The sequence below is a fragment of the Pteropus medius genome, unplaced genomic scaffold (assembly GCF_902729225.1).
Source record: "Pteropus medius unplaced genomic scaffold, Ma_sr-lr_union100, whole genome shotgun sequence".
NCBI lineage: Eukaryota > Metazoa > Chordata > Mammalia > Chiroptera > Pteropodidae > Pteropus > Pteropus medius.
In genome coordinates this window covers 21,009,971-21,022,116 of record NW_024340849.1, presented here as the reverse complement: position 1 = coordinate 21,022,116, position 12,146 = coordinate 21,009,971, and the positions used below count along the sequence as shown (strand labels likewise).

The 12,146-nt window shown below is 50.9% G+C and overlaps 1 protein-coding gene across 1 annotated transcript in view; it reads left to right on the top strand.

Moving 5' to 3' along the window:
• The first annotated feature begins 264 nt into the window (after nt 1-264).
• ARK2C (arkadia (RNF111) C-terminal like ring finger ubiquitin ligase 2C) overlaps nt 265-12,146 on the top strand; it is a 100,873-nt gene continuing 88,991 nt past the window's right edge. Inside the window, exon 1 of the mRNA XM_039842442.1 lies at nt 265-391. Within this exon, the coding sequence (XP_039698376.1) occupies nt 331-391 (61 nt within the window). The 5' untranslated portion in view covers nt 265-330. The remainder of the gene's footprint in view (nt 392-12,146) is intronic.

Here is a 12,146-nt window from a genome sequence, read left to right as displayed (position 1 = left end):
CAGCCACCCGCGCGCCCGCGGTCCCCGCTGTCCCCCGCGGTTCCGGCGAGGCCGCGCCGCGCTGCGCTCTGCTCCCATTGGCTGCGCGCGCCTTTGTGTGGCGGCAGCTGCGGCCCCAGCGCCTTTGAATGTCGAGAGGGGCCGGGAAGGGAGCCTTTCCATGGGCCATCTGTCTCCCCGCCAGCCGCCGCCCCACCGCCGCCCGCGCCCCGCGCTCCGCCTCCCGCCCCGGCGGCTCCCGCAGCCCCGCCGCCGCCCGCGCCCGCGCCCGGGAGCCGCGCCACAAAGGGCCCGCGCGCAGCCGCCGCCGCCGCCGCGCGAGGAGCCAGGATGGTCCTGGTCCACGTCGGCTATCTCGTGCTTCCAGTGTTTGGCTCTGTGCGAAACAGAGGTATCGCTTTTTCCTTTCGGGGTCCGCTTCGGAGCGTGGATCGCCGCAGGCACCGGGGCGGGGGCGGGCGCCGCGGGAGGCTGAGGTCTAAGGGCACACCCGGGGGAACGCAGGACAAGCAGTGGCTTCTCCCCTATCCCTTTTGGGTGGACCCCTGAGTATGGAGGCGACCGCCCTGGTGGGCGCTTTTGTAGCGAAGTTAGGGTTTGGCGAATCCCCAGCCCCATTTTTTATTCTTTGCGGCGGACGCAGTTCCTCTAAATCACAACCCCGTCCCCTAATACCTAGCCCTGTATGATCGAAAGACGGGAGAGAAATACATGACTGTGTGTGTGTGTGTGTGTGTGCGCGCGTGCGTGCGTGTGTTTGTGTGTGTGGAAGCATTCTTGGTTTTGTGTGATTTGCTTTTTTTGAGGTACATGTGTGTTTTGTGTTATTTGTGTTTGTATTTCATTTTTTGGCCATTGATACCGATGGCTGGCTAGCTGGGATCTGGGATCAGCCCCATCCCATGCCCCAGCCCCCACCCTCTCGTGGACACTTGCACGTTTTCCAGTCCCATTCTTTTCTCCCTTTAACCCATTCTATGTGTCGCCCTTGTGCTACCCCGTTGCACCCCATTGTCTTTGTATGACAGCTGCATTCACGGGTTCACGATGCTTGGGTGTGTGTGTGTGTGTGAGTGTGTGTGCAAGAGTATGCGCGCCTCAGAGAGTCAGATGTGCACTGCTGTGTACCCCTGGGCCCAGTGGGAGCGGGGTCCCCGACCCTTGGGTGTTGCTGTGTGTGAGGATGAGGTGGGAAGCTGCCCCCAGGCCTCTGCCCAGGGCATGCGTTGACCAAGCAGCGGGCTGGCGCCGGCTTTGTTTTTAACTGTGATATATGGGGTGTGTTTGCACGGTCCCCTTCCCCACATCCCTTTCCCTCACATTCTACTACAATAGCTTGATTTCCCCCTCTTCTCCCCCACCGTTTCTTCCATTTTCTTTTAATCAAAAATTCCCACCTCCCAAAGCAAATCCGAGATGCATTTGGATTCATTTTTTTTTTTTTCTGCCTCTGGACTCACATTTCTCTTCTTGGAAATGTTTCTTCTATCCTCTCCCACTCCACGTCTGCTTAAATCCCTGCTGGCTAAGGCCCTCCCCTTCGCCCTCCCTCACGCACAGAGTGATGTCTTCCCTTTGCGACCAGGGCTGCTCCACCAAGTCTGAGTGGGGGGTGGGGTCGAGGGGCCAGCACTTCAGTGCGCCCCAGGGGCCCGGTTGGGCGAGAAAATGAAAGCCCAGCCCTCTTTCTTCCAGCCCAGCTGTCCCCAACCCCACGCCTCTCCCCAGAACCTAAAAGACAAGGTTGGCCCTCTTAGGCCTGTTTGAAGCGCAGTTTTTTTGTGTGATGATAGAATGATGACATTCTGCATTTATCAAATCTTTTTTTTCTTCATTGTGTAGCTCAGTGAATGGTCAACTCGCTGCTGTGTGCGCTGTGACCCTCTGCCTCCGCATTTAGCTGTATTGTGACACCCCTCTTAACCATCTCCTGTCTCCATCTGAGGAAGGCATTGCTATTTAAGCGGCAGTATCCCCTATCTCAGGCCGGCCTAGCGTTGGGGGGTGGTGGTGGAGTGGGTGTGTGAGGAGTAGAAATGGGGGGCTGGATGAGATCTCCCTTGAAATGCCAACCCCTCTCCCCCAAATCACAATTATGTCTTATTACTTGGCATTTCCTCTGAAAACGGGTGCGGAACATTACACTAGGCAGAAATTCAAAAATGATTAAGAAGGATGTTGAGCCTGAAAGTATAATTATCCTGATTAAATCATTATCATCCTCATTAATACCACCGATCTCTAAATACCATTGCAGGATGCCGGTTCCATGTTTTGAAATTCAAATTGCTCAGCTGCCTTTAAATTTTATTTTTAATACCACTCCCCCCGCTCCAAAAAAAATCCAACAAAACAAATTCAGCCCGTCAGTCAAAGTTTACTTTCATGGCAAACACGCCCACAGGAAATTCAAGGGCTCAGGGTGACTCCGGCTGTGGGTAAAATTTAGCACAATGTGATAAGAATTCATGACCTTCCGATAGAGGATACTAATGCTTAACCCAACAAGGTCCTAAACCACAATCTTCTTGTAAAACTATTAGATAGCCTGCAAGCTTAAATCTGTTCTTTTTAGTTTCTCCATTGTAGTAGTATAGGATGTAGGCCATTTTAGAATAGATGTAGAGAAATAACCATTTTTGTATCTTCATCTTGTTTAGCCAAGTACATTGCACTGTAAATCCCTGTTAAGTGGATTCCTTTTGCCTTGGCTTGGAGGCTCTAGCACCCCATTTCCCACTAATCTGGGTGGCCATCAGCTAGCTTCCTGGCAACACCCAGGCATAAGTGAAGCGATTACATTTAGGTGGAGGCAAAAATAATATATATATATATATATGAAAATTTTTGATGAAATGACAGTTATTGCTACTCCATAGCCTCCGAAAATTTGGTGCAGTAAGGTCCCTGGCTTAAGGGGGAGCCTGGGCACGGTGTCTTAATTGTTTAATTGTACAATGTCAAGAGCATCTTTGGACATCTGCCCTGGCCCTCAGAGCTGCCCCTTTAACAGCCAGCTCCCTTCTGCGGCCTCGCAGGCCAAACCTGCTTGAAAAAACAAACAAAACAGAGCAATAATGAAAGAGTAAGGCCCCTACTTCGAGGGCCCTTCCAAAATAAAGTCCCAAGTGGCCTCCCCAGATCGCCATGTGGCAATCTGAAAAGGAAAGTGGGGGTGGGGAGGGCGGAGAAAAGAAGAAAAAGAAATTCCCAGCAAAATGGTTTTCCATTAAACAGGGATAGCGTGTTCTGCTGTGCTGAATTACTTCCTGTTCTTATTTTGTGGGTAATTTTTTCTGTATCAAATATCCTTTTGGTTGTGTATCTTTTTCACCTTTTCTTGTACTAAAACTAAAGCATGATCTGTATTTTTTTACATTCCCCAGTTGACAATGTACAGCGCTCGGTTAGAGATGTTACCCTGCTGAACCGTACTGTGGTCGTGTAGCCCGGGCCATCTGCTCATTGTACGCTGCTTTTGTTCTGTTGCCCTTCGAAGCATGGTGGGCCCAGCCTTTTTTTTTTTGTATCGTGTGCATGACAACATTGTTACACACAGAATCCACTAATACTAATATACAATCTCTCAATAAAGAACTAGTTTCCTATATTAACCTAGTGTGCTTTTTCTCTTGCTGTTTTCCCATTTATTGTCGTATCCTGCTGTTTAGATATTTCCCCTTGCTTTTCTATTCCCACCCTCACCCACCCACCACTCCCACCTCCCATTGTAAGATTTCGAGTGAATGCCTTTTACTTTTGTTTCGTGGTACAGATATGGTGACCTTAATATCATCCAGTCCATATCTTTTTACAATAGATGTCTGGGGTGATGGGAGGGGTCAGTTGTCCTGTCACACCCGAACAGCTCAACTGGGTAGACAGAACCCCTCCCTTTGGCCACCTGTGTAGCCAGTACCCTCCACATTTCATCTCGATTTCCAAGTTACACGGTCACTGGGTTTTATGATGTCGGTGAAGGGAAGGGGATGTAACACTTACGTTGAGAAAAGGGATACTGTTCTTAACTAGCAATCTTGTAGCATTTCAGACCTGCCTGACAAATCCATTTTAGTTGTGTTTTAACTTTTCTTTTTACTGTCTGATTGATTTACTGTCCTTCTAAATCGTGCTGGGGGTGACATGTTACATGTAGTCGAAGCCATGATCTGGAATTTTAAAGTACCCTCTTCTGTGTGCATACTTACATTCTTGAGGACTGTCAGTGTAAGTTTTGCATTGAGATCCTGCCCAAGGAAGATGTTTGAAACAGAAACCAATTCAGACCATCCCCACATTCATCCCAGGGCCAGCAGCCTGATCTCTTAGCATAGGAATAAGAAGGTCTGTGCCCTCTGCAGGCTGGGAGCCAGTTAAAGCTGATTATAGTCTAGTCCCTGACAGCTGCCTCATCTGTGGCCCTTAGTGCCTCTCTTGAGAAAGAAAGCCAGATCTCTGCCATTGTCTAAGTGTGTGTGTGTGTGTGTATGTATTACCACGCTGGTGTCAAAGATGGGGGAAGCCAGGACCTAACCCCAAAATGAATTGGAAGAAGGTCCTTAAAATGTATCTTTTTTCCATAATTACATTTGAGAAGCCAGTGGAGAGGTATTTTTTCCCCAGAGTGGAACCCGGATTCAAGCATTTGTCAATTACACCTATTCAATTTCAGTCCAGAACAAGCCTTGCTAAATGAGGCGTTTTAGACACCAAGGAAATCAGTTGATTAAAGAAATTCACGGTTCCTCCAAAGGGTCATCATTCTGGAGCCACATTTCCTTGGGCTGCTGTGCCTCCTCCTCTCTTCTCTGGGCTGTCTCCCAGGCTTGCCACTCTGCCAGCATGGCTTCCGCAGACGGGCACACCCCTGCCCGACCACAGTGCTTCCTTGCCTTCTTTGTGGCTTGGTGCTACTCTCCTCTCCCACCATGGCTGCCCTTGCTGCTCCAGCCCTTTGTTCTCATGCTCTCCCCAGCCCTGGTGGGAAAGCTGAGCTGATTTACTGTGACACGTGGACACACATGGAAGTCCCCAGGGGAGGCTCATGCTGTAGTTGTACAAGAAGAGATATGCAGATCTTTGAGGATCTTGTTTCTTATTTTTCTCCTCATCCTCCTCCTCTTTTATTTTGGTTTACATGAAACTTTAAATTTTGTACCTAGTTTAAGAAATAAAATAAACCACCTCCAACCCAACCTCAATAATGATAAAACTACCTAAATCAGATGATCATCCTCATTTCTTTTTTTGCCATAATGGCTCCTTAGATCAATATTAACTAACTCCAAGATTTTATTTTTCTAAATTAGTGTTATGTATGTCAGCTTATTTAATCAACACATTTTGAGGACGGTTTAATAACCTAGTAATAATACAGAGAGTAAGTGGGTTAATGAGGTCATGTTTTAGCAGCTTATCAAATGCACACTATATTTTCACCCAGATTGTCGGAATAAATACATTCATAGGAAGGAATCTTTTCCCCTGAATGAAGGATCCAATCTTCCAAAGCCATTATATTTTATATCTACTCTCTCAACCATCTGACACATATCTGTTTCAATAACTTTTGACTCCGGAATTTTGGAAAAGCCGTTGGTTACATAGACCTGATGCAATACCATAGACTTTGTAATAAGATGGAACACAACTCTCGTTTATAGCTCTTCTTTCTGAACAAAAGAACTTCTCTCTTGAAACTAGCACCAGAGAAGGTCCACTTAATTGATGAGTTTTCTTAAATAATAGTTTCCTATAAACCTGCAAATACTGGTCATGACATTCAAGGTTGGGGGTAAGACCACGAGGAGTCTCAATTCCTTAATGTGCAGTTGACAGAGACTCGGTTACCTCTCTTTCTTTTGCAGTTTTTCTCACCTCTTACCCGCTGCCACCGTGTCCTTCCCATCTTTAAATAAGCAGGCCACAGCGTCGCATTGGAAAACTTAATGGATTCTAGGCTAGGGAAGCAATGGCTCCATGCAGGATCCAAGTGCAGCATGTGGCCCCTTTCCAGGCCAAGGAGACACAGGCCCTTGACTCCGATTCAGGGTGTGGCTTTGGATCTCTTAGCCCTGCCTGACCACTGTTCGTTCCACAAGTGTGCAAGACGTTTGTGCCTTGGTTTTTCTATGGATCTAAATAGCTCTAAAAATTCCTGCATTAACAATGAATGTGAATTAGTATTTATTAGTTTGCAGTGTGGTTTAGCCACAGATGAACCAATATATTTCCGAGAGAATTGAGAGGGGAGGGCTTATCTTAGACTCAGATTTTCTGGATGACTTAGGAACTAAAAGCAAAAATTCATAACCCCACAGTGAGTGGTTTTATTTTGTACCTAGTTTAAGAAATAAAATAAACCACCCCCAGCTGCCTGTATTTTCTTGCATTGCCTGTACCTTCACATATTAAGTCATTCATTCATTCACTCACTTGTTCGTTCATTTAATTAATGAGTATTTACTGACTACCTACTTGGGACCAAGAAAATCATCGTAGGACCTGGGTGCCAGCCCTCCTGAGGCTCATGCTGAGGCTGGGAGACGAATGCTTAGGAAACCAAATGCTGTCTAGGAGGTTTTGTCCCTAAGCGCCCAAATGGATGGCGGAACATCATGCCTGGTGAGGTGGGAAGAACTCGGTGCAGTCCGGGGCCTGAGTCCTAACCCAGTCTTGATCTGGAAAGGTGAACTTAGGCCAGTGCTCTGAGCATCATCTAAACAATGACTGTCGTAATACCTACTGGTAGCGTGTGTCTAGACTATTCAAAGGCATCCGACACAAGGCAGGTTCCTAGGGTGTGCTAGGTGGCTGGCCCCCATCTCCTACAACTAACTGTAGGAGTTTACTGGCCCAAGGGATCAAAGAAAGTCAGAGATGACCTTGCTGAGGAGATGGGGTTGAGATGTGCCTCAAAAAGGGAGGAAGAAGGTATGTATACAGGAGGGAGGAAGAAAAGAAAGAGCTCCAGGTGGGGCTGGGTTGGGGAAGGAGTGAGACTTCAGCCAGGATCAAGTGATTCTGCTGATTTGGCAAGAACAGAAAGCACATTGGAGGAGGCAGAGGCTGTGTGTGTGTGTGTGTGTGTGTGTGTGTGTGTGTGTAGTTCTGTTGCCTTGCACAGGTACAGGAGGCACCAGGACTATTGTCCTGTCTTTGATTGGTTCTCCCTAGAGCACAACTCCAGGAGTTAAGCAGCAGGGGGTCCAGAGAATGTGAGAGAAAGAGCTGGAAGAGATGCTGAAGCCGGGTTCTGAAGGCCTTCGGACCCTCTGGTAGAGTTTGGACTTGCTCCTTGAGCCATTGAAAGCCCTCTGGGGAGAATTCTGTTTCAATAACTTACTCTGGCAGCTGATGACACAGGGGTGAACCTAGGGGTCTGAGGCCAGGGAAGAGGCCATGGCAGGCTTCCAGGGGTGACAGAAGCTCCAGCCAGGGGTCGGAGGGATGGGAAGGAAGGCTCGCACTGGGAGCCTTATCAGAAGAGGAAGTAAGCAGAACCTAGTCGATGTGGAGGGGCGAGGAGCAGGGTGGTCCAGAGACAATGAAGACAGACAGGGAGGCTGCGAGGGACAGTTTGTTTTTTGGGAGAGATGAATTCAATGCGTTGATAAACAGACTGAATTTGAGATGCTGAGAGCGACAGAGGGATTGTGGCACTAACCTGGAATTTGCAACTTCTAGTACTTGGTTGGGGTAGGAAATTAATTCAATAATAAAAATTCCTCGTATTTACATGGCACCCCCTCAAAAACTCTCCCTGCCTGGAAGCCACTTGCTTATTCAGTTATGCATATCTATCTTTAGTTACTCAGCGACCTCTCAGCGACCCTGGGAGCTGTGCCACACTGTGCCCCCATGTCTCAGTTTGAACTACTTTTGTCAAATTTCACCCTTCTTGAGAAGAGAGACCCCCAAGGCAGGCAAGTGCCAGGAGTATCACCTGCACAGGTTTGCAAAAAGTTTGTCCCTGTGCGTGGGAGAAGGAGGAGTCCGACAGTAGAGTCGGGGGATGTGCTAACTGCGGACAAGGGCCACGGGTGAGAGATGGGGCATGGGCTCTGATCTCAGGATTGGTTCTGCCTGCAGAGAGCTGATTTTCTCCAATTTAAAGTTTTTCTCTTTCGTTATTTTATTTCCTCCTTGACACAGCCTGTGGGAAGCTAACTGGGGACCAGAGCCAAGGGTGTGGAAAGCCTTTGCCCATCCCCCCACCCCAGCTTGTAAATGGCTGAGCCAGAAGTAGGTGCAGATGCCAGGTGACTGGACTCCAGGTGTGCTCCCTGCGCTGCCTGCCAGGCCTGCGCACTGTCAGGGACCCTAGACAAGAGACAAGACAAGAAGTGGGAAGGAATCCCCGCTTCTCCTCCGTGTCTAGGGGACCGACTAGAAAGCGAGGTTCCTCGTCTGCATTGGGAGAGGCCTCTGTCCAGCTCAGGGCCCGCCACGTTGCGAGGCGGTCTGAGCCCCCAGCATATTGAGCCCCATTGCCTGCCAGAAGGGGCCTCGGAGAGACAAGAGAAGGTGCACAGTGGACCAGAGAAACCTCAGAGTAGGAAATGAACAGGGGGCCAGAACCAGGGTGGGGAGTCCTCTAAGCTGCAGACACCCGCTCAGAGGAGGCCTGGCTGGCTCGCTGAGGGGCGCTCTGTGCTCTGATGGGCACAGAAATAGTCCCCGTGTCGCCTTCCGAGGACTTAGGTTCCCAAGTCGGAAGCATGTCTTCCATCTTTTCTCAGGTCATCTCAATGCCTTCACAAATTATATCTGTGTTATATCATGGAAGCAATGGAATCACACTTTGGAAAGTTTAGAAAAGAGACCACAGGAAAAACAATCTCAGAGTCTATCCCCCTGTGATCGTGTTAGTGAAAGTTTTCCACATTTTGGTTTATACATACATAAATGTAGAGCTGCGAACACAGTAATACACAATTTTACATTCTCCATTTTTTATTTAACATTATATCACGAGCCTTTTCATGTATGGCTACACCGTTTTCACAAGCATCACTTTTAATGGCTGCATAATATTCTGTCTGAATGGTGGCTCTCTACTCAGGCGCAGTGGCCTCCGAGGTACTCAAACAGCCCTGGGTTGCAGGGCCACTCCATGCTGGTGTGCCCACCACCTCCCCTGGGCTGCTGTTTGAGAAGAGGTGGGAAGAGGAGGTTAGTGAAATGGATCTGACAGCACCCATGCCTCCCTGACCATCAGCCCCTTCCATCAACAGGCCCAAGGAGGTGGAGGAGAGGGCCAATAAGAGGGGGCCTGGGGAAGGAAGGGGATTTGGGTAAACTATTCTGAGATCTGGGTTCTGGTCTTTGTTCTGCCACAAACTTCCACTGTGATACTGAGCAAGTCGGCTTCCTCCGCTGGGTCTCAGTTTCCCCATCAGCAAAGTGGGTACGATAGGCCCATTGTTCCTGCCTCATAGGACTTGTCACGTGAAGTGACGCATATGAAACAAAGTAAGAAGCAAACCCAGGAACAGTAACCGTAACGACTCCCATTAATTAGTCACAGCGGCCGACCTTAGGCAGGCCACGCAGTACAGTGAGGATGGTCCAGGCTTCGAGTCCCACTCTGCCAGCAACCACCCATGTGACATGTTGGCCGAGTCTGACTGCTCTGTGTTTGCACTTCCTATCTGCCAAGGGAGATAATTGGCCTAATTGCCCCCTCCTGCTCTAAAAAGCTGTGATTTCCTCTTGATGGGAATAACTTACATTTCTACCCTTTTTGCCTATCACCCCCCACCCTCCACCCCCTGCAGCAGCCTCCTGCTCTTTAGAGCTCAATAGATAAGCACGTGCCCTTCCACTGGCCGGTGGCTGTGCTGTAGGAGGGAAGGGGGGCCGCAGTTATTCCTGGTGGCTCGAGCCAGGGCACTGAGCACAGCCCCGTGGGGATCCCGAGCTTAGGGTGGTCCTGCTTCCTGGCTCTGCTGCTCTTGTTCAGCCTCTGAGCAAGAAGTTCCCTAGGATATCGTTGCTTCCTGATGCCGCCTTTAACTGTAGGGACAGGGGAGACAGCCTTCCAGGAAGTCATCCAGGTGGTGGCTTGTACCATCGCGGGGCTCAGCTGCTCCCCCAAGGGTGGCGGTGGCTGTGTAGCGCTGGCCTCCTGAGCCTGGGAGAGGAAGTGGTGGCTGCTGACTCAGCACCAGCCTGAGGGTGGAGAGGGGGTGGAGGAGCTCTCAGAGGCTGGGAGGAAGTGAGAATTCAGCCAACACCTGTCTCAAGGAAGGGCAGGAAGCTTTGGAACAGCTGCTGCTCCCCCTCTGGGGCTGCAAGTGGGAGGGAAGGGGGCGGAGGTGCTCTCAAGCCTTTTCTTTCTCCCCGCCAGCTTGCTTAGTTCTGCCAGGGCCTCCGTGCCACCCCCTCCCCACCGCTCAGGGGCCCCGCAGTGCTGCCTGCCCCCAGGACCACTGCACTCCTGGAACAATTGGTCCTACTCCGAAACTCTAGGCACTGATGGGTTAATGTGCCCCCTGTCCCCCCAGCCCCCCTGCCCCAGGGCCAGAGACACTGATTTTCCTTAAGCCCAAGGGTGGTCCTTTCTGTGGGGCCACCAGCCTCCATGGCGTTCTGGAGATGGACTGCACTACGAGGGGAGGCCCCTACCCCCTCCCTTCATGCTAATCCCCAACCTGTGAGGCTTGGCCCTGCTGAACACAGCTGGGAAATCTGCCTGGGGAAGGTGAGGTGGTCACATGAGTCTACAGCTCCCTGCACTGCCCGTCACCCCAAGGCCCAGCAGTATGTGTGCCCAACTTGGTGCTGAGGGAGAGAAGCAAACGAGGCAGCTGGATAGAGCCTGGTTCGGTCGGTTCACCGGGGCCCCTTTCCGACACCAGAGTGGGTGGGCCCTGGCCTTTGGCCTCACCTTCGGTGGACTCATTCTCCAGGGCAGAGAGGAGGTCGAGCCTGAGGAGGGGCTCGGTCAGCCAGTCTGAGGGAAGCTGGGTCTGGGAGGCAGCTCCTGCCTGTCTTCCTTTGGCCAAAGAGATACTGAGGCTGCCCCAGGCAGAGGCGCCCAGGAGGCAGGGCTGTCATGGCCCAAGAAGAGCAGCAAGGGGCGTGGGAGGGAGCTCGGGCCGCACCAGGAGGAATGAGACCACAGGAGGGATGAGAGAAAGAGAGGTCAAGCGGGGCGAAGGGAGCGACAGTCAACCTGCCCTCACCTGGCAGGTGAGCTTGGGGCGAGATGGAAAAGGTAGAGGAGAAGCCCAGACATGAACTGGGGGTGACGGTGTCCTATTCTATCCCCGTCCCATCCCGAAGGGGTCCCTGACGAGCGCGAGCTTCCCCCAGGGGAGAGGCGGAAGAAAGGGGGAACAGGAAGGTCGGGAAGGGGGGAGGAGAAAGTTAGAGCCCTGCTCTGTTGTCAGCGCCCACTTCTCCTCAGCAGGCACCACCCGTCTCGTGGGTGCTCCCTGAGTCTGCGGTGCCTGCAGAGTCCTGCCTTGTGCTCATCCACGGTGGGTGGGCCTGGCCTCCCCTCTGGGAACATCCAGACTAGAGGGGAGAGTGGACAGGTGTGTGACAGTGAGCAGAACCCTTGGCTCAGGGTTGAAAAGGACCTTGCCACAGGATAAACGCAGCAGGGTTTCTGGTTTTACTGCTAAATTTGGGGGAAAGGAGATTTTTTAAAATATATTAAATGAAACAAGGAACTCTTATGTCTCCAGTTGCAAAATTTGCATGAACTTTTGAGTGAAAACACTGAACTTTGATGACGTATTTTATTCGGGCAGGTCAGGCCGGGCCAGGCTCCCAAGGCTGGGGGTCTGAAGTCATTTCACAGCCCTCTGACATTTGGGAGCTACTGGGTGGTGCAATGTCTCCTCCTCAGAGAACTGGAAACTCAAGACTGTCCAGTGGCCAGAGTCACAAAGCCAGCTCCCGAGAGCCTCCCTGGGACCCAGTCTGTTGGTTCTGAGGACCAGCGCTCTTCCAGGGTCTTGACTGAAGGCCAGCTGGAAGCAGTCTGGTTTCCAGCAGCCCCAGCAAGTGTGGTCAAGGAGCACTTTCTGGGCGAGGCCGAAGACGGCATGGAGCTTAAGCAGGCAGAGGGAGGAGGGGTGGCATTTCAATATGGTGGCTCGTCCATACGTGTTCTTAGTCTGGAGAGCCCAGGC